Source organism: Gracilinanus agilis, chromosome 2 (genome assembly GCF_016433145.1).
Source record: "Gracilinanus agilis isolate LMUSP501 chromosome 2, AgileGrace, whole genome shotgun sequence".
NCBI lineage: Eukaryota > Metazoa > Chordata > Mammalia > Didelphimorphia > Didelphidae > Gracilinanus > Gracilinanus agilis.
The window spans coordinates 260,799,460-260,822,132 of NC_058131.1; the positions used below are offsets into that span (position 1 = coordinate 260,799,460).

General features: G+C 37.2%; 1 protein-coding gene across 1 annotated transcript in view; it reads left to right on the forward strand.

Moving 5' to 3' along the window:
* Positions 1-22,673, forward strand: part of CDH4 (cadherin 4) — a 464,726-nt gene that overhangs the window by 44,080 nt on the left and 397,973 nt on the right. Inside the window, exon 5 of the mRNA XM_044659642.1 lies at positions 137-313. Within this exon, the coding sequence (XP_044515577.1) occupies positions 137-313 (177 nt within the window). The remainder of the gene's footprint in view (positions 1-136; positions 314-22,673) is intronic.

Sequence of the window (22,673 nt, forward strand, 5' to 3'; positions counted from 1 at the left end):
CCTTACAAATAGTCTTAACAAGTGTTTGGAACTTTTAGGGTTCAGGCTGGAAAATACTTCCTCTGTACCATTTTCTCACAATGATTTTTTCTCTCTTTTTCTTTCATTCCCTATTCTACCAAAAAAAAAAAAACAGCAAAAAGGGAAGAAGAGTACATCACTGGAAATTATGCAGCCACCAAATGATATGCTGTTACCCTGGCCCCAACGTCAGAATTCCAATGGACTGAGAAGACAAAAGAGGGACTGGGTCATTCCACCAATCAATGTCCCAGAAAATTCCCGTGGTCCTTTCCCACAACAGCTTGTGAGGGTAAGTGGATTTTTAATAAATATATTCTGGGATAAAATAGCTTGACAGTTCTGGACAGGAGGTGGAGAGTTCACATCCTGATGTTGACTTCTTTTTCAAATTGCAAGGCAGCACTGATTGGCTTGAACCTGGCTAGAGAGAGTGTCTGTACTTCTCTTTGAAGATATATTTTTCATCTTTCCAGCAAGAAGTTGTGTTATTTGAAGCAGGAAAAACTCAAAGTGGAAAATAGTATACTTCAAACCTTTCTGATTATTTCCTGAGTCATATCTAAAACCATTTTAATTGCATATGGAAGGGTGTCACTGGTAAAGCTAGGACCAGGTCCTATGACCTGTATGTGGCTATCCTATAATCTTGCCCCTTCCACCATAAATAAGCTGTTGTTCATTAAAACTGATTACAACTTTGCAATTATGAGGTTGCGTCACACAAAGAGATGAAGCAAAAATTGAGTGTTGCTTCAATGGATATTTGAATAAAATAGAAGTGTTTGCTGAGTTGATGTTCTTTAAGTTCTCCCACCACAGTGTTTCTTTCCTTGGGGGGAAGGAATTCATTTTACATATTTATTTTTCAATAACCAAGTCCATTGACTAGCATTTTCTTCCTCTCTTTGAAGAAAATTGCATCCTAATCTCAACAATAATTTGACAAAATGATGGTGAGGATCCCATTAAGTAATTTCCATCCATTGTGACGAAGCTTACCTCACTCTTCTTGAAACCATGGTGCCATGGATTATTATGAATATGTCATTCTGTAATGATTTGGTGCTTTTTTTTTGTTTCTTATTTCCTTTCAACTTGAAAAGATGAAGTTGGTTGTTTAAAATTCAGAGATGGACATAAAAGAAAGGGGCATAATTTTGGAACATATTCCTTCCTCCTCCAGAAAATATCATCTATATATCTAACTAAATATCAAATAGAATCATACTACAGTTATCCCAATGTCTTAAAAAATAATCACATTAGAAAGGATGATTACTTTTAACATAGTCCTATGAAGTATCAATAGTTTCAGTAATTAAATCAATACAATGTTATGCTTTGGATATAAAAGTTATACTAGTGACCCTAAAAGCAATGGGACTCTGAACTGTCTCCTGGCTAGCTTCTTACTGTGCTGGCCATGCTCTCTGGCCACAGTCTCTATTTCCCTGTCATCACTTTGGACAGTTCCTTGGGACTATAGCTCTGATACTTAAATTTTCATTTTAGCTTGCCTCCAACTAGCCTTCAATGCCATCTCCTCTTCATACTGCTGTGAAATTCTGGCCCCTTCACCATTGTTGGTCATCTTTCCCCCATTAGAATGTAGGTTCCTTAAGGATAAGAAATTTCTTGTTTGCTTTTTGCAACTCCATTGCTCAGCACGTTGCCTCATATATAAGTGCTTAGTAAATGTTTGTTCTATGTAGATATGTACGTATCTATCTATGATTATTACACCAAGGAGTCAGAAAACCTGGGTTCAAATCCTGCATCTGACATCTAATACTAATATAAACACTAATACTACTTCTACTAATAAGAGTAGCTACCATTTTATATAATGTGCTAAGCTCTATAAATATGATCTCATTTGATCCTCACAACAACCTTGGAACATAAGTGTTTTTGTTATCTCTGTTTTACTGTTAAGAAAACTCAGGCAAGCAGTAGTTAAGTGATGAGTCATTCTGACTAGTCCAGAGTTACTCAAATAATAAATATCTGAGGGTGTATTTGAAATCTGATCATCCTTACTCCAAGTCCAGTGCTCTATCCATTGGACTACCTAGCTGCTAGGTGTATGATTTTGTTTGAAGTCCCTAAATATCCCTGGGTTTTAGTTTTCACTCATGTAAAATTGTGGAAGTTGGACCAAATGATGTAATTGATCCCTTTCAGTTCAAATTCTTTGATCCATCCACAACCATCTTTCTCTGTTCCCAAGTTTAATAGCTGACCATAAATGAGAATACTATTGTAGAATGGAATTTTTCCTTTTAAAAATCATAATAGATTATACAGAATCAAACCATACCTAGCCATTTTTTGTTTACAAACAAGGCCTTTAGGATAGAGAGCAACACACCTGTGTTTGTGTGTGTGTGTGTGTGTGTGTGTGTGTGTGTGTGTGTGTATGTGCAGATGCTAGGACAATCTGATAGCTTCTACTTTACTTAATTGTCTTTTCTAAATAGGGACCGAGTGCTTTTGTTTCTCTACAGATAAAAATGAGTTTTAAATGTTGTTAACAACAAACATTTCTTAAGCATCTGCTATGTGCCCAGACAGTGTGCTAAGTACTAGGGAGACCAAGATGAAAGTGTAACTTCCCAGGTCTCAGGAAGCTTGTGTTCTAAAAGAGGAAATAAGTAAGTAAATGTAGAATATATGCAATGTATAAATTGCTAGGCCCGAAGTCAAGAGGACCTGAGTACAAATCCAGCCTCAGACACTTACTTATGAGCTGTGTGAATCTGGGGGAAGCCTTTTAACTCTGTATCAGCTTCTTTATCTGTAAAATGAGCTGGAGAAAGAGATGGCAAACCACTCCAGGACCCTTGCCAAGAAAACTCCAAATGGAGACATAAAGAGTCAAAGAGGACTGAAAAAAAAAAACCAAACAAACAACTGAACAAAAAAAATATATGCAGGGGGCAGCTGGGTAGCTCAGTGGAGTGAGAGTCAGGCCTAGAGACAGGAGGTCCTAGGTTCAAACCCGGCCTCAGCCACTTCCCAGCTGTGTGACCCTGGGCAAGTCACTTGACCCCCATTGCCCACCCTTACCAATCTTCCACCTATGAGACAATACACCGAAGTACAAGGGTTTAAAAAAAAAAAAAAAGAAAAGAAAAAATATATGCAAAGCAAATACAAAGTAATGGTGGAAGCAACGAAAAATATTGGAAGGAATCAATAAAAGCTTTACATTAAGAAGTGTCTCTCTTTCTCCCTCTTACAGTGAGCTAAGGTTTCAAAATTTCTGTCCCTTAGGAAAAGACCCAGTGTTAGTCCAATGCTGGATATGGCCCTGCCCATAGAGATCAAAGCCATCCCCAGTGTTCTAATTAGCTGGCTTGATCAACTTTATTCATTGCAGCTAGAATGAATGAAAGGTAGTTTTGGATCTAGAATCTGGAAGATGTAAGTTCAAATGTGGCCTCAGGCACTTACTAGCTGTGTGACTCTGGGAAAGTCACTTAAGCTCTGTCTGTCTCATTTTCTTTATTTATACAATGGGAATAATAGCCTCCCAGAGTTGTTGTAAAGAGAAAAAACGAGGTAACTTTTATAAAGCTCTTTCCGAACTTTAAAATGCCACGTGAATATTAGTTATTAAATGATGATAATGCTGATGATGTGGGGAGCCTGGGGTTCCCTTTCCTTCAGACAGCACTACCCTTTTCCTATCTTGCCAAGCACTGAGAAAGGCAGGCTAATAAATGAAAAGTGAGAAGGAAAATCTTTGGGCAAAACCCTACTCTATACTTTATAAAGCCATAGGTTCATATGCTTCAATATTATTTTATTCTCCAACTATTGCTGGCTGCTGGTTGACTAGGGAGAAAAATATAGGTTGGTATTTTCTGACCTATTCTCTTCCATCAGTGGGAGGGTGGGGGAAAAAAACGGGACAAAGGAAATCATAGCCTTACTTCACATTAAAATGTTGGTGATTCTAGACCTTGCACTGTAGTCTGGGGCACCCAAAAGGAAACATATTCAACTTTCTGTTGAAATTTGGCCACTTCTAAGTCTTTCCAGGGTTTGAGATCATCAAACACTTTAAATTTCTGTTTGGGGACATATCACACTATTTTATTATTTATCTAATCAGATTGGGGAGGTGGGATATTTAAACCAAACCTGAAGAACTCCTAAGTGGAGGCAGTAGGTACCATAGAAGCTACCCGGTGATTGCTGAGATTCATTTCTTTATGCTCTTTGTGCTGTCCACATTTCCAAACAGAAAACGTAGATGAGGAGGGGGTTTGGGGGAAAAGAAGCATTTTCCCAGAAGTCCATAATGGCATGTGGATGGAGGAATCAGAGCAGGCAGTTACAGCACTGCATAGTGCTGAGAAACTATTACCATAAGCGTGAAACTTCCCTGTGGTGGCTGGTTCTTCTTGTATTTTTATATTTTATGATGTTTTTCTGGTTCAGAGCCCATTTGTCATCCGCAGCCTTGGGTCCCCTGACCCACACGATTACCCCTATAGCGAGGGCTGCCTGAGTGTCGGCATGAGCTCGGGGTTTATCAGTTACATTTTGCTCTGTAATGGCCTGTGAGAAGAGGAGGAGGGACACGAAGGAAGGTTTTCAAAGATGAGATCCGTGTGCTTATTTCCATCCTCGTAATCTTCACACTGCCCCAGGGGTGCTCGGCTGCCTGATAGATCTAGGTGAACAGTTCTGATTTGATTTCAAACACTCCTGAACGTTGGGTGGTGGATTGGGCTCCCATCTGTTCCTACACTAGAGTAGGCATAGCGCATGAAAGTGGACAGCATTGATCTGAGTCGTGAAGAAAATCTGTGCCAGTGAATTTCTGGTGGATGGGTTTCAAAAGCTTTTCAAACCAATAATAGAAGAGGCATCCTGAACTTTCCTTGTCTCCTTTCATCAGAAGACTAGTCTCTGAGCCAGGGCTCTTTTGGATATGTCTTTAGTAAATGGGAATTGCCATGCCCATGATGGCCTCTGTGGAAGAAGATTCATATTTTTGAAAGGAAACTCAGAGTTGTATCAAAACATGATGGTACCTGGGGACAACCATGCATTCTTTTTGTGTCTTTCTGCACCGATTCCGCTTGTGTGTCTATGGGCCCATATGTTGTATGGTGCACAGCAAATCTATATGGGAGATAGAGAGGAAAAACAACACAGAAGGGACTTCTGCTCTTCCATTCCTGCTTTTCATTGTAAGAAGAGAAAAAAAGAGGAACATTCCATTTCATGGAAGCTGATTAGTTACTTGTCAGTATTTGGGGCAAGGTTGTTCCTGAATGAAGTCTAAATCATAGCAAATGTGAATGCATCTTAATGGGAGTGTGGAGCTGAAAACAGCCCTACGAAGTTCAGCTGGGATCAGCTGCAATTCTCTGCTCGTTAAAGCATTTCATTCTGATAAAATATGTTAAATGAAAAATGGAGGGGAGGAGAACAGAATCTTCTTCCCCAAACCTTGGTTAATTACAGGCTTTTTCCTTCCAAGGAGCATCATGGCTGCTCATATATAGTTGCTCAGCCATGCATAGGGAATGGAAAACATATTTGCAATGAAGATGGCATCCAAAACAGAAAATAACCACTCAGTTTAGACTGGTTTCTGAGCAGCCAGCCGGAACAGTGGCACAAAATGTTTAAGCTTTCTTTTTTTTGCATTTGGGCTTCTGAAATTAAACTGGGATCTAAATTATATGGGAAATGGGAAGAAAATGAGTAAAAATTGAATCTTGGGCATGTCGTTGAGAATTCCTACTTAATTCATTTGGGTAAAAAAAAGAAAAAAATACCCACATTTTGAACTGTAATGGAACCTCATAAGTCATCTAGTCCAACCTTCTTCCCAATACAAGACTTTTTTCTATACTGCTTTAATACAGTGGTCATTCAAGAGAAAACTAGAGCATGCGAAATCTATGTGGCCCACCAAAGAAATGTAAGATAATGGTAAGAAGACTACCTCAAGTTTTCCAGATTACCTGCAGTGGCTCTTAACCCCCAAAGCCACAGAACAATGATCATTCTATTAAATTGTTTTCTGAACCCAGAGATAGGACAGTGTTTAAGTTCTTGAAAAGTGGTTTGAATTTCCAGTGTATGTAGTGTTATAACTTCTATAATGAAATGACTGACAGAGACTTTATATCAAAGAAAGATTTCATTGTTAACAGCAAAATATTAAAGCCTTTCTTTTGTTTGTACTTCTGAAGTTAAACCAGAATTTAAAGTAAGTTTTACTTCTCTTACAACCGAAGAGCTTTCTTTTAGAAGAACTAGAAGAGAAGCTTTCCTTAATCCCTCCTACTTCCAGTGCCTACTCTTTTAAAATTATTTCCTATTATTATCTTGTATATAGTTTGTTGTCTCCCTCATTAGATGGTGAGCTCCTTGAGGGCAGGGACTGTCTTTGACCTCTTCTTATATCCCCAGAGTTACAACAGTGCCTGGCACAGTGTAGGTGTTTAGTAAATGTTTATTGGCTAATTGAAGATTGATCTTGTTCCCAAAAAATCCCAACTTCTACAGGAAGCCTTCTCTTTTGTGGTTGTTGTTCAGTCATGTATGGCTCTTTATGACCTCATTTGGGGTTTTCTTGGCAAAGATGCTGTAGTGGTTTGCCATTTCCTTTTCCAGCTCATTTTCCAGATGTAAAAACGGAGGCAAACAGGGTTAAATGTCTTGCCTAGAGTTACACATGGAGGAGGCAGATTTGAACTTAGGAGATGACTCTTTCTGACTTCAGATTTGGCACTCTATCTACTGAGCCACCTAGCTACCCTTACCTCTCTTAATTCCAGTGTTTTCCCTCAGTTATTTCCTATTTATCCTGTATATAGTTTGCTTATACAGTTGTGCCCCCATATCCACTGATTCAGATACCAGTGATTAACGATAGGGGAAAACTTTTTGAAAATTGGAAACATTCCCAAAAAGAAAATAGAAAAATGGTTCATAAGTTTCAAACTGCCCACCAAATAAGTATAGGCTATAACATGGCTGTAACATTCACCAGCCCAATAAGTGACTTACCTTTTTTTGTGCCCATATCTAAGATTCAATGTGAAACTTACCTCTAATCTGCTTCTAGTGTTCTCATTGATTACATTCATTGTAGTATTATCTCAGTTCCTTTGTTTAATAAAGCCCTTATTAACTTTAATTATGGCCCCAAAATGCAAGAGTAGTGATGCTAATAGTGCAGTTGTGCCCCTTTATCCACTGATTCAGTAACCCTTTGATTCAGTTATCTATGGTTTACAAAGCAGGTGTTGGCTTATATCTATGGTTTCAGCAATCCACATTAGGTCTTGGAACATATCCCCCCAAGAATAAGGATAGGTCCTATTGTGTTTGTTTGCATGTAGCTTCCTCATTAAATTGTAAACTCCTTGAGGGTAGGGACTGTCTTTTGCCTCTAAGTGTATCCTTAGCTTAGCACAAAGCTTAGCACGTGGAAGGCATAGAATAAATGTTGATTAATTGATTGATATTCACCAAAATCCTGGGCTTAACCTCTCTCAGTGCTCTAGACAACTCTCTAAGACTTGAGTTCACAAAGTTGCTCTTCCACATTGGTAAAGGTAGTTTCCTCACTAAAATTGCTAATGGAAGCACAGAAGGCTGTGAATACAACCCCCTGTCTCTCCCTCCCTCCAAAAGTGAATAAAGAATATTGAATCTTGGTAATGCTTCTATGTTAAATGAATAATAACAATTTAGAACTTAGAAATTATTCAGGTAAAAATAAATAGAATAATTTTAGAAGGGATTAAAGTAAGTTGATGAAATCAAGATTGACTGGTAAGGGAACTTAGAGCTATTTGGAATTTATCCTTCACTTTTGGAAGAGACATCAGAAGTTTACTATTCACACATACCCTCCAACAATCCATTTGTATTTTTCTTAGAGCTAGTATGTCTTCACAGTTCTATAAAGGGGTGTGTGTGTGTGTGTGTGTGTGTGTGTGTGTGTGTGCATGCACACATAAAATGAATGGAAGGAAGCAGGATGTAGTAAATAAAGGTCTGACTTTGGAAAAATCTGGGTTCAAGGTGTGCCTCTGACACATATTTGGATATAACACCATACTTCAAGTCACTTAACCTCATAATATTCCCAGACAACTCTAAGATCCTAAGTTGTAAATGAGTCATCCCTGCAGCCCTAGAGAGTATTTCCACATCGTGAGTGTCTCACAGTGATGATTTAGATGGAAAAAAATTCATATATATATATATGCATATAATAGATTAAAATATCATTGAGATATGAACTTCTTAATATACTAAAATTCATATTAATCCCAGAAATCAATTCAATCTAATGTCAGTGATATAAATAGCTGCTTCAGCTGGTTGTAAAGACTATCTTTTGACCAAAGGCTAGCCTAGCTAAGTTTGTAGAAGCTCATTACCATAAGTCTGACCATCAGGTGATGAATTCTTTTGGCCACAAGCAACTCATTAGTCCACTAAAACATGAGGAGGTTGCAATCTTCATCAGGAGAGTGAATGCCCCTACAGAGGAAATCAGGACTTTTTGAAGTATTGAAGTAAGCTAAGGAGGCTCTTGATAATGCCCATCATCTTTGAATCATTTATATAAAGATGGAAGGAGTCTTAGAGGACATCTAGTCCAACTCCATCATTTTACAGTGGGGAAAATGAGGCCCAGAGAGAAGGCATGCCTTATCCAAGGTCATACTGGTAATAAGTGTTAGTTCCGAACTTTGGTCCTTTGACTCCAAATTCATTATTTTTTTCACTCTACCAGCGGTGGCAAACACAAAAATAAATGGGAGCCAGTATACTGTATATAATGTCCTTGCCTGCTGCATATTGACTTAGAAAACTACACATTAATATTATTTTTGTTCTCTTTATTTTCTTTTGTTAGATATTTTCCAATTACATTTTAGTCTGGTTCAGGACATGGGTGTTTGGCACTCCTATACTACCACCATCTTCCCCAGGAGCATAATCATCACATGTGTCCATTGATCATGTGTTTACATATGTATTAATTACATTGAATCAATTTCTACAATTGGGGAAGGCCTTTAGTTTCACATGAGCCATTATTTTAAGCACATCTGTTCCGCCCTTTGGCTTTTCAATTGTGTGAAATGAGTTTGTATGTAAGAATCAGAAGGTTAGTTGATGAAACACCTATCTGGCAATTACAGTTGGCTAATTGCAAACAGAATGCTTATTATTCTATTTTATTATTATTATGTTGAGGCTTACTTATCCTCTTATTTACCTTGAACAAAAGGAGGATGCCCATTTGAACTCCTCCCCAAGTATATTCCATTCTTATAAACATGAGAAAAGTTTTCCACTGGACTCAGGCACCTTACTAAGCGTAGAAACTATTCACTCTCCAAATCCTTCCTTATTCTGAGTCTTTATGACAGAGCCTCGTTCTTCAAAGCCATAAAAGCATGTGGGTGAAATGAAAAAATAAGAGGATTTCTTTCCCTAGAGAATTCCACAGTGAGGGAGAGTGAAAGCCTCAGGGAAGAAACTAATACAGGAGGAGAGGTTGGAGGGGGGTTGAGTTTGTTTGAGCTTTAAGGAAAGAGAGAGGAGGGAATGCTAATTCTGCCTCTCACATATAGTTTAGTGTGTTCACAGTCACTAAAATAGAGCCCCACCCCACCCCTAACCCCATTCCAAGAATGAATGGGAAATCGAATTCATTCAATCCATTCAAACTTAGACATAAAGAGTAATCACCCTTTAAGGTCTCCATCTTCTAGATCAGAGGTTCTTCCCCTATTTTGCATAGTGGACCTCTTTGGCAGTCTGGTGAAGCTAGAAGGGGACTCCATCTTTTCTCATGAGATTGTTTTTAAATGCACAAAAGTAAATACATAGGATTAAAAAGGAAAACAATTATATCAAAATAGTTATATGTACAATATGCAACACACACATATATTTAGAAGGAAAAAACAAGGTTCCTGATACCAGGTTAAGAAATCTTTGCTAAATAGCATCTCTATAGAAATAATTCTCCTTTTTTGTGTTCCTGATAGCATGCCCTTCTAACTTACCTGTCATTTCACAGAATACAGCAATCATCTGCCCCCCCCCCCCAGCTCCCAGTTGGTAGATATGCAGCCCTGGTTTTGAATACACCCTCCCCTATTTCACATACAAAGACATACTAACACTTACCATGTGTCCAGTTGCACACTTGCCTACCCCAAGAATGGTTTTATACAAATGCAACTACAGTCCCTGAAATATTCAACTTGAAATGTTCTTACAACAGCATTCAAGGCTTACTATAATTATACATATTGTATTTCCTCATATTCAGACCTAGAGGGAATTTATATTGTCCTTGCTAAAGCCAGAAGGACTGGAAGGAAGCAGTTATTTAATGATTCAGCTGTCTTGGGTTCTATGATTTAATCAATCATATGAAAGAAAATTTGAGACTCTTTGTGTTTATAGAGTTCTCTCTCGTCTGAGCAGAAAATGTTCCATTTCTTTGAATTGCTTTAATAGCTATATTTATGCAGCTGAAAGTTCCTTAAGAAATGAAAGTAAAAATCAAATTGCTGAGAATGCTTGGATAATTTATCGGAGAATATTCAATTAGAATATATTAATATTTTAGATTTCCATCATTAATTTAATATTCAGAGACTTAATTTAGTCGTTGAATTGCTGGAGTGCCATGCGTGGGTGGATTGTTAGGCTGAGTACTTAAAACACCTGCCACAAATGGGTGAATCTCAGTTTGATTCCCAGGAGCACTAATGCTTCTCTACTAACACAAATCTCACAGCAGCTACCCAGTCTCCCTGTCTGTCGTAATTGCAGAGAGCAAAATAATATTCGATTGTGCTTCAAAGTCCAGGCTTGGGAGGAAGGAAGTTGGTGACTAAATTGGGCTTCGAGTAACTCGTTAGCTCATTTCATCCTGCCGAGTCCTTGTTAATTAGATTTGGGGGCTGGCTTTGTTGTCTTTGGGTAAGCTGCCCAGGCCTGTTTTTTGGATCAATTTAGTTTATTGTGCTTTTTTTTTTTTTTTTTTTTTTTTTTTACTGAGAACTAACTTCTGAAAAATCTTAGAAGTTTTGTTTGGTGAGAGAGGGGAATGCATGTGGTCTGCAGAGGAAAAGTGACTGAATTTCATTCTAATTAACCTGAGAAACAATGAGTCAGAGGCAGAGTAGTTAAAATACTGTACTAGACTTGGAATCTGAAAGATGGCTTCTGACATTCATTTAGCTATGTGATTATGGGCAAATCACTCACAACCTCTCTGAACCTGTTTTCTCATCTGTAAAATAGAAGTAATAATTCCTATTTCACAATGTTCAAATGATAATAAGTATGAAAAGCACTTTGCAAGCCTTAAAATCCTAGATAAACGTCGCTATTATTATTTATTTTTTGAAGCTTTTGTTGTTGCTCTGTTGTTTCAGTAATGTCCATCTTTTCATGACCCCATTTGGGTTTTCTTGGCAGAATACTGAAGTGGCTTGCCTTTTTCTTATCCAGCTGATTTTATAGATAAGGAAACTGAAGCAAACAGGGTTAAGTGACTTGCCCAGGGTCATATAAATTGTAAGTCTCTAAGGTCTGATTTGAACTCAGGATGCCTGGCTTCACTGTGCCCAGCTGCCCCCTTTTAAGCCTTGTAGGAGTCTATCTAAGCAGAGACCTATGGACACAGGAAGAACTCATCATCTCCATAAAATTCATTTATTGTCTCTCCTTTCCACACCAAAGTGACAAGTTCAGAGTTGTGTACACAGAAGATAATCTGTGCTTTCCGAGTAAATCAACACAATAAAGGAATAACTAGAATAGGGAAAAGTAAAAACCTCTACCTTAAGCAGCCATTTAGAGAGAAGAGAGACCATGGAGAATTGAAATGTGCTATATATATCTTGTGTATAACTATTGTTCAGTCCTTTTAGTCTTGTCTGAATCTTTGTGCCCCATTTGGGGTTTTCTTGGTAGAGATATTGGAAGGGTTTGCCCTTTCGTTCTCCAGCGCATTTTGCAGATAAGGAAACTGAGGCAAACAGGGTTAAGTGACTTGCTGGTAGTCACACAGATAATAAGTGTCTGAGACCAGATTTGAACTCAAGAAGATGAGTCTTAACTCCCTGAACCTAGGCCCAATGCTCTAGCCACTGTGTGATCTAGCTCCTCTTATATATATCTACTTGTTTATATACTTTCTCTTTTATTAGAATGTTAGCTTCTTGTGGGCAGGGTTTGTTTGGTAATTTGTTCATGTTTATTGGTTGACTTAATTTGTCATTCTCAATTTAGATGATTGTTTCAATTCAACTAACATTTATTAAGCATTTACTCTGTGCCAGAGACTGTGCTAGGTGCTGAGAATAGAACAACAGAGAGGAAAACAGTCTCAATAAACTAGAATGTTGATGTTTGGAGGAAAAGGAGGGCTCGAGATGCTTAAATTCTAGGGGTGGGGGGATAAACAATATGTACATAGATATAAATATAAAATATTTATAGAAAGAAAAAGCAAAGTGATTTCTGGGGTGGGGGGATTGCTAACAAATGGAGGAATAAGAGAAGTCTTCTGTAGGAGTTGGCATCCATTCCATCTGAAAGTACATCAGAGTTGTTAAAAAAATACCAAAGGGGTCCCATTGGAGTCTGAGTCCTCTTCTTGCCCTTGTCCACCTTTCATGATGACCTTTTATCAGAGGATTATTATGGTACCATAGAGAAGGAAAGGAGGGAAGGAAAGGAGAAGAAATGATGGAAAGAAGGAAGGAGGGAAGGAAAGAAGGAAGGAAGGATAGGAAGAAAGAATGAGGGAGGGAAAGAAGGAAGGAAGCAATTATTTTATTTATTTACATGTATTAGTCAGCTAAGTAGCACAATGGATAGAGCACTGGGTATATAGAGAGGAAGACCTCAGTTCAAATAAGGCCTCAGGCACTACTGTACAACCTTGGGCAAGTCACTTAAACTTTGGCTGCCTCAGTTTCCTCATCTGTAAAATGGGGATAATAATAGCCTCTTCCTTTTCAGGTTGCTGTGAGAATCAAATGAGATAATATTTATAAAGGACTTAGCACAGTTCCAGACACATAATAAATATTAGATGAATGCTACTTATTATCTACTGTGCCACCTAGCTGCCACTTAAAGGGGACCTTAGAACTTAGTGAATAAGAATGCCAAAGCTTAGTAATCAAGTCCTTTTTTAAATCCTTACCTTCTATCTTAGAATCAATACTACATATTGGTTTCAGGGCAAAAGAGTGGTAAGGTCTAGGCAATTGGGGTTAAGTGACTTGCCCATGGTCACAAAGCTATGAAATGTTTGAGGTCAAATTTGAACCCAGGACCTCTGAGGCCTGGCTCTCTATCCACTGAGCAACCTGTCTGCCTCTGAGTCCTTTTTTTTAATCGATGAGGAAATTGAGACCCAGAGAGGGAACTTATCATGCCCAATGTCAAGTCTCAAGTTTAGGCACAATGGGAATTTAATCCCAAGTCTCCCAACTCAGCCCAGGGATCTTTCCAACATAACATCATGAGTTGACAAAAGGAGAAAAAGGAAGATAAACAAGAAACCTAGATAATTTGCTAACTTGATAATCAGCATTTAAAAATGAAGAATTTACTATGTTATCACTTCAATTATTTAATCTCAGTTGACTACCTACAATCTATGTTACCTACAAAAGTAATAAAATTATGATGCTAGCCTCTGATGGAGTAAAACCCCATTAAAAGTGGAGGATTCTTTGCTAAGAATATTGCTACTAAGTGTTAATTATTTATCCCTCCAGATTCACGAATAGGGAAGTCTTATAACTTTCTCTTGTTTGAAGGTCACCCAGTATTCTGGTAGGACCTGAAGACCACAACTCAAGCATAGGATCAGATGCCAGACTAACCCATCTGGACTTTGGGATATGAAGTACAGAGTGAAAGTTAACTTCTCTTAGAGCAACAAACACAAACTTGGACAGACTTCAAAAGATAGTGGAGTTTAAAAAGGCCTGGCATGTCATAACACGTCCATGGGGTCACAAAGAGTCAGACATAACAACAACAAGGCCTAGGGGTCCCTTGAAGGCTATTGATGTGCTCTTCATGTGTTGAAACAGAAGCAATCCTTTTATTCTGTCTGTAGCTCCATAGGAGTCATTTATCTTGAAAATCATGGCACGTGGTAAAAGGAGGAAGAAGTGGAATAGTAAGGCTGAATGACTCAGTCTGCCATGATCATTGGCCAAATGCTCTCTTTCATCATTCCAGATTAATCCTTGATGGAGGAAAAGTGGAGGAAATTTCAGATTTAAAAAGATAAAGCATTACCTATACTCGATGACAGGAACTATGTTAGGACAAACACAAACACACATATTACAGATGTATTTTCAAGAGATTTTTTCCTATCATTCAAGAATAGACTTTTGCCATGATAAACTATTACTATGCATCATCATAATATTCTATATCATAAAGAATAAAAGAAATTGAGAATGAAAAAGGATTTAGGGGCACCATGAGATGCCAAGAGAAACACAAACAAGATCTGGGCATCTAGTAATTGATGTTTATAAATCTTACTGTTTTGGTGGACTCTTGTTCCCTTTAATATAGATCTCTCCTTCCTCCCCCACCATGCAGATCTCCAAATCTTCGTTCTCTTCTATTATCTGGGATTTCTGACTCTCCTTTTCTGTAGCTCCTCCAGAGAAGAGATATGTCCCTGATCCTCATGGTGATTGTGCCTTTTATATTAAATCACTTCTTTCACATTTGCTGGTGATTGATCTCACCCATCATGTTTTAGGGATGCAATGTAGCCTTTGCCATTTATAAAGAAAAATTTGCCTTTCTAATATTGTTTTTGGTCATAGAATTATAGTTTTAGAGTGCAAGAGACATTAGAAGTCTTTGAGACCAAAGGGCAGGTAGATGGCTCAGGGGATAGAGAGTTAGACCTAGAGAAGGGAAGTCCTGGATTCAAATCAATTTTGGCACTTCCTAGTTGTGTGATCCTGACAAAGTCACTTGACCCCAGTTGCCTAGTCCTTATTGCTCTTGTGCCTTGGAACTAGTACTTAGTATTGGTATGAAGATAGAAGATTAGTGTTTAAAAAATTAAAGTTAAATTAAAAAAAAAGAAGTCTTTGAAACTAGTGAGGAAACAAAGACACAAAGAAGTTAAATGACTTGCTGAGGGTTACAAAACTAAGGATCCAAGATGTTGAACTCATGCCTCCCTGATTCCAAGCCTAGTGCCCTATCCACTGTGTCACATTACCTTTCTTTTGCTGCAGCTAAAGCTAATATTAAGCGAAATGAGGAGTAAGGGGGAAAAAAGCAAATAGATGAGATTGGCAGGACAAAGAAAAATGTTGCCTATCAGTCACAAAATAGACAAGTAGTACAAACATCATCAAGGGTGGCTTGTCTCCACATTACCCACATATCTGTCTAATTGCCTTAATCTTCACTTCCTACTGTTTGTGTAAACATTGCTAAGGTTTTTTTACCCCAATCCTCCCCTAAACACAGATATAGCATGCCCTTCTACAACAACAATAATTGTATGTGATTTTAGGGCCACTACATCTATTCCTTATTATCTTGTGCATTTTTACCCTTATCTTCTATAATTCTTCCATAAAATTTATACCTAACACATTGGGAATTTACCATTTAGGGGATTTTTTTTCTTTTTTTAAACATTTTGCAGCAGCAACAACAAAAAAAACCCATCAGCCCAAGGCCCTCTGCTCATGACTTTTCTTAGAAATTTCCCAACTAGGGAGGAAGGCTCATTTGAGCTTGGTGACCTCAGAAGGTGATGATCTCAATAGTGAGAAGACTTCTGAAACACACTTCTGGCCCTCAGTCCTATTGCTGCCACTTGTCTTCTAATTGGTATCTTTCTGTGCTCAGGTGGTATCAGTAACACTAAGTGCTTTGGGATTAATTTTTAGCCTGGTCTGGGGTTCTCATTATATTTCCAAGGTGGAAGGAGCACACGTCGGCCCATGGCCTTTAGCCTCCCTTGTTGGCTATGGTTTGAGTTCTGGGAGCGTCTTCGTAGATGATAGGGAAGACAAATGTAAGGGCTGCCTGGCACTCCCTGGATAGGGACTGAGACATCCCCAAGCTCTATAGTTTGCTTTTGATGACAGTATTCCTGGGGGAGGACTGATCCTGGTTTTGATAACATTTAGTATTTCCCCCTAATTTCTTCCAGTAAACAGATACTTTGTGTTGAAAATTCTTTTCTTCATAGTAATGGGGAAATGGGAAAAAAATGTATCTTACCCCACAGAGCTTTCAACTTCAAGACCCCAACTTAAACTCACAAAGCAAAGACATATGCAGTTAAGGCTGACAAGCATTTTATTTTGAAAACTTGAAAAGAGAATCCAATCAAAACAGTATAACATCCAGGGGAAAAGAAATCATGTTTAGGAAATCAGTCCATTCCAAAGATACAGAAGAAAACTAAAAATGATTCTTTGGTTTCCGTATCCCTGGTGATATTTCAACAGTCAGACACTCTTCTTCAAAGTTACTTTAAAAATGATGCCCTGGAAAGAAAGCTTATCAGACAGGTTTCAACTTGTAGCAGAGATGAGCTTTGTTTTTATTTTGCTTAGTTTATGGCCAAAACCATAAGCTGATAATGGGAAGCCTGACCAAGGCTTAACTAGAGCAGAACACTCAGGGCCCTCACTGAATTAACTGCCTATAAAAAAGAAAGGGCCTCTTACTCTTTCTGATCTCCATTGTTTTAATCAAAACATTAAATGGCCTAAAGATGCATTTGCATCTGCACTTAGTTTTATGGGCCTGTCAGCCTGCTTTACAATTGAATTATTTGTTTGACTTGGGCTTTGGGGCTTCATGAGCTGTAACACTTATTTAAGCCAAGAAGCTAATTTTATTTTGCCAAAATGTGGGTGATAAAAACAAGAGGAAGCAGATAGACACTCATTGCCTGTTCCAGGAAGAGGAAAAGAAAAAGGGGCAACTGAATATCTGAGTGGAGTATAAAGAGGAGAAAACCTTCAGGGATAAGCAGCATCCGTTGTGACGGGAGATCAGCTCATCCTCTAACCCCCCTTTTGCAGCCCTGCTTTCTCTCTTCTTTCTGGGTCACAAATAGGAGCTACACAGGATTTCCTTTCTGTCATACCTTCAGGAGTCATCTACATATACAAAATAAGGTGGATTGAAACAACTAATGAAATATTTCAATGTAAAGTCCTTGGCTGTCTCATATTTGAATTATGAACATTGATTTCATCACTGACTGTTCTTTAGGACTAGGATGGCCACTCTAGAACAATGGTAAGATTACTTGTTCTGAAACCAGGAATATTTCTTCTGCTAACTAATACAGATGTGATTTTTAAAATGAGATAATGGAAACAGCGTGGCATGACAATTACAGAATCTAAGAGTTGGAAGGGATCCGAGCTGTCATCTAGCCTCACCCACACATAAAAGGAAAACCTACTATACTACTCCAGAAGAGTAGTTGTCCAGGCTCTCCTTTTAAAAAAAATTAACTTGCTTCATCTTTACTATTATCACTAAGACAATGACAATGTCTTCTTTTAGTTCAATCAGCCTCTTGTTGAATCAGACTTAAGAAGGGGAAGCCACCATCTCTTAGGGACAGTTGCATTCTACTTTTAGACAGTTCTAGTTGTCTGCAAGCTTTTCCTGTCATCTAGCCTAAATCTCTTTGCACCTTTGCAAATCTTTGCTCCTGATTCTGTAATACTTTCGTAATATTTAATGCAGATAACCCATCCATTCCTTCTTATCCTGTTCAATTCTTATACATATCTATTATAATTCCTCCATGAAGTTTCTACTTACTATAATGGAATCTTCCCTCTTAGACTTTTTTCTTTTTTAAACATTTTACTGATAAAATTACATCTAGGGGATCATCTGTTTCTCTTCACTCTCACTACATGAGTGGTGCACTTTTCTTTCTTAAAAACCCTTAGGCATCAGCTAACTCATACCAACCATACAACTTTCCATTGCTTTTTGGGTCAATTTTATTTTTCATTCCTCTTAAGTTCCATGATTTACAAGCATATAACATCACCTGAAAGATGAAAATAACCCCAAAAACAATGGAGTAGTGCCTGGTGTGTATTATGAAGAAAAAATGGCATAACGTATATCATCAAAAAAAAAAGTATATACAAAAAGGAACTTTGCTTGGATCAATGATGAGAGTCAGGGGTAACCAAAGGAATATTTCATGATGTTAGAAGACCTCAAGGAACACCCCCTGGTATGTTAGATGGATCCCCTATAATTAATTTATAAGAGCATATGGATAAAAATAGCACAAGTAAGGTAAGGATGGATGAGTTGCAAACTCTATCATTTCAAGGAATATCCACATTGATGTTATCAGAGATCCATTTGAGTTTTGAAATTAAGAAGAGGATATTAGTGATGAAGAGATCAGATTTTGCAGCATCAAGCACTTTGGTTGGCATCATTGAAAGCACTATGTGAGCTAGCAAAATTTTCTCCTCATAGTCAATTCTGGATTTACCTTTTGGCCTACCTTTTGATTCTAAGTAAATGATGCTATAACTCATTACCTTGCTTGTCTGATTATATTCCATAATTAGGGCAACATACATTTTATCTCTTTTAATGGTGGATCTCATTGAGATGGCCCTAATGTGGTGTAAAGACTGATAGAGTTGGCCCAAGGTCTTCACAAATAGGAAGATATATAAAGTCTCTTTCAATAGAAATTCTTTTTTTTTTTTATTTTACATTGTACCAGACATCTTTAGAGGCAGCGACACACTGGATAGAGTGCTGAGTCAGAACTCGGGAAGACTCATTTTCCTGACTTCAAATCTGGCATCAGACATTAGCTGTGTGACTCTGGGCAAGTCTTTTAACCCTGTTTGCCTCAGTTTCCTCATCTGTAAAATGAGCTAGATTAAAAAATTACAAATCACTCCATTAAATTTGCCAAGAAAACACCATATCACTTCATGATGAGCAAGAGATGACTGAAAGAACTGAACAAGAGCAACAACCAGACATCCTTTAAAACAAGGTGTTAAACGTGAGACCTATGAGCAGCATGTGGTCCACAATGCTCTGGAGTGAGGCCCTCACCAAATTAAAATGTAAGTGGGAAATATTTAACAAAATATATTTAAAATATAGGCAGCATTATATTTTAAAATTAGGTCACTATGCAGCCTGCAGTATGTATGGATTATGTATGGATTAGTTGTTTATTCTATTTAAGTTTGACACCATTGCTCTAAAATACTAACGCACATTTTTGGAGATGCTGGTCTCCCTGTTTTATGCTTGCTTTTGTGCTGATACTTGGCAGATTGCTAAACAATGCTATCTCTGTTGTTGCTTCTGTCATGGAGATAAGGCCATGTGCTGATCAACTGAAAGAAGGAAGGATACTTTGCCTAGAGAACAGAAGGTTGGAAGAAGAAAACAGAATTTGGGCATTTGAAGAGCTGTCATATGTAAAAAGGATTAGATGTATTATGCTTGATTACAGAAGACAGAGCAAGAAGTAATGGCTATAAGAGCAGAGAGGGAGACAGCTTTAAGCTTAATATAAGGAACAATTACCTAACAACTTGAGCCACTCCAAAGTGGAATGGGCTCCTTTGGAAGGAAGTAGATTTCCTCTTACAAGATGGTTTCAGATGAAGGCTAGAGAACCCCTTGTTGGATATGTTTTAGCAGAGATAATCACCAGGTAGAGGTTATGCAAGATAGGTTTTTTTCTATTGTGTGAATTCCGTGTTCCTAATATATATTATATCAGTGTACAAATAAGTAGAAAATTTATTTAACAGAAGTCTTTAAGTCTGCTTTTTTGCTGCCAGGTTAATTGCTTTTTTTGTAATCAACAAGCAATCAACAAGGCAAGATCTCACATGTTCTATATTTCTCAATCAGATGGGATAACTGTGAAGACCTGACCTGTTATAGAAAATCACTTAAAAGATACTTACAGTTCCCTTATCATCCTTTAATTTTTTTATCAAGGACACCTTTGATATGTACACAGGCTATTATTATAAAACTTTATTGGCATGATAGAATAGGAATATGAGTCAGTAGTTGTTGATATCTTCTAGAACACATTTTTGGCAAAAAATACTTTTTGTAATCTATTGTATTCATTAAAATCTTTTCTTTGAGATATCTTATAAATAAATACCAAAATGCCCTTAAAATTCTATCAGTTCTACAGTGGTCATCTTCTGTATGTTTTTAGGAGCAAGTCTGCCTAGCCATTCTAGATAAAAATCTTGATTATCAACTAATATCCAGTTACTCAATTTTTTATTTCAGTGAGAGAAGTTAAAATAACTCATCTCTCCTCCAGCCAAAACAATGGATGGATTCCAATGAGTTACTTTGACTGGATTTGAGTAGGTGGACCTCTGATGTTAACAGGACAAGACTCCATTGATTCAGAATTGACTTTTCCAATAAAAAGGGACATCTCAAGTGACCTTTAGACCTGACCTTCAGAGTTTGGAATTCAGAAGATATTTGAATAGTGACAGTTATGAAGACAGAAAAACTAAGGAATATAGCAAGATAGAATAGGACTAGAAGCATGAGGCCAAAAAAAGTGGAAGTATTAGCTAGAGATTATGAGTAATTTTCTGAGAGCTCTGTTTTGCTCTTTCTTCTTCCTGGTAAGCAAAAAAGGATGCTCAGATCATTTCATGATTCCCTGATGATCTCTATTGAAAGCCTTTCTAGGCTTTAAAAAAATAAATATAGCATGTAGTAATCCAGTTCCATCTTATTTTCACAAATTCTTCTGTCATATCTTTAGGTTCTTGCTAAAGGTCACATTCTCAACTAACAAATCATTTTGCTAGACTATTTTCATTCTTTTTTTTTTTCATTTTTCCTTGTGAACTTAATTATCAACAAAAATGAACATTTCATTATACAAAGAACAAGAAGATTGCACATGAAGTTGTGAACTTGTTACATAGTTTGAAAACTACATTATAAATCAAACATAGTAAGAACAAATTTACCATTTTTGTCTCTTGAACTTTTTTGTTTTTTTCTATGTCCTTAATTGATGCTCTTTTTGTTCTGCATCTCTATCACTGTCCACCTACTCACCCTTCCCCCAGATAGAAACTCTTCCTTTTAACAAGGATAAGCAATCAAATATTCTACATATTAGACATATCTGAAAATGGATGTTTAATTTACCAAATACCTGTCTATTAGTTTTCTTCCAAGAGGTGAATGGTATACATCCCCTTCATTCCTCTGAAGGCATAATTAGTTACTACATTAATCAAAGTTCTTTAGTCTTTCAAAGTTGTTTCCTTTATATTATAGTGATAATCATTTTGTTTGTCCTGCTATCTCTGCTCATTTCATGCTGCGTTGTGTCATACAAGTCTTTCCATGTTTCTCTGAATTCATTAACTTCATCATTTCTTAAGTTTCTATAATATTTTATTGCATTTTAAATAAATTATATTTTAAACCAGAGTATATTCATCCATTCCAAAATTAATTGGTAACTACTTTATTTCTAGTTCTTTGCCTAAGAAAAAGCACTGCTATAAATACTTTTGTACTTATAGGTTCTTGACTCCTATCTCAGATCTTCTTAGAAGTGTTGCTGTGTCAGAGAGTATGCATAATTTAGTCATTTTTTGTATATAGTACCATATTTCTTTCCAGAGGTATTGGACCAATGCATAGCTCCATCAAAGGCGCATTAATGTTCCTGTGCTCCAAAAACGTGTCCAATAATGCCCATTTTCACTTTTGTTCATGTGTGTGATAGCTCTGATTAAAAACCCCTTCTAACAAAATAACCTTTATTTAGGGCTTCATAAACATCTTTTTGTGTGTGTGGTTTAAAAAATGAAAAAGATAAGGAAATCTTTGATCCAAGGCAGACTTGAGGTACTCCAATGTCATTAATAATCTCTATGGGTAAGTCTAAGCTCCCCTCAGAACTTTATCTTCTTCAGTACTTTTGGTTTATCCATTATGTACTGCATTGGTTAAGTCTAAATATGGGGATTTCAGTATTGCTGCTTATAAGCATAGCTCAAAAATAAAACCCATTAAATTTGTTCCTTTTCAAATCCATCCATATCTATTCATTATGTATTTGATCATATAAATGAAGAAGAATTCCATGCTGAATATGGTAGAGTAGATCATGATGATGATTAGAGGGAGTAACCACACTGATGAGGTCTTAAGTCCATTGAAGTATTAAATTTATCCATTATTCCCCTATAGTTTTCAGATGCATCATCATAGCAAAGGTGATATTGAGTTCTTGAAATATATGCCTATAAAATATAAACTTTCATATGTCTCACCAATCTAGGAAAGTTTCCAATACAACTCTGAAGAGGAAAAAAAAACCTCTTATATATCTTATATCTATAATCCAAAGGCTAGTTTACCAAAGTTTAGAGAAGCTCATTCATTACCAGGAAGTTTAATTTAGTTCAACAAAGGATTTATAAAGTGCTTATTTAACGCTAGCCACAGTGCTAGGTACTGGATACACAAAGATAAAAACAACAAGGGCTCCACCCTCAAGG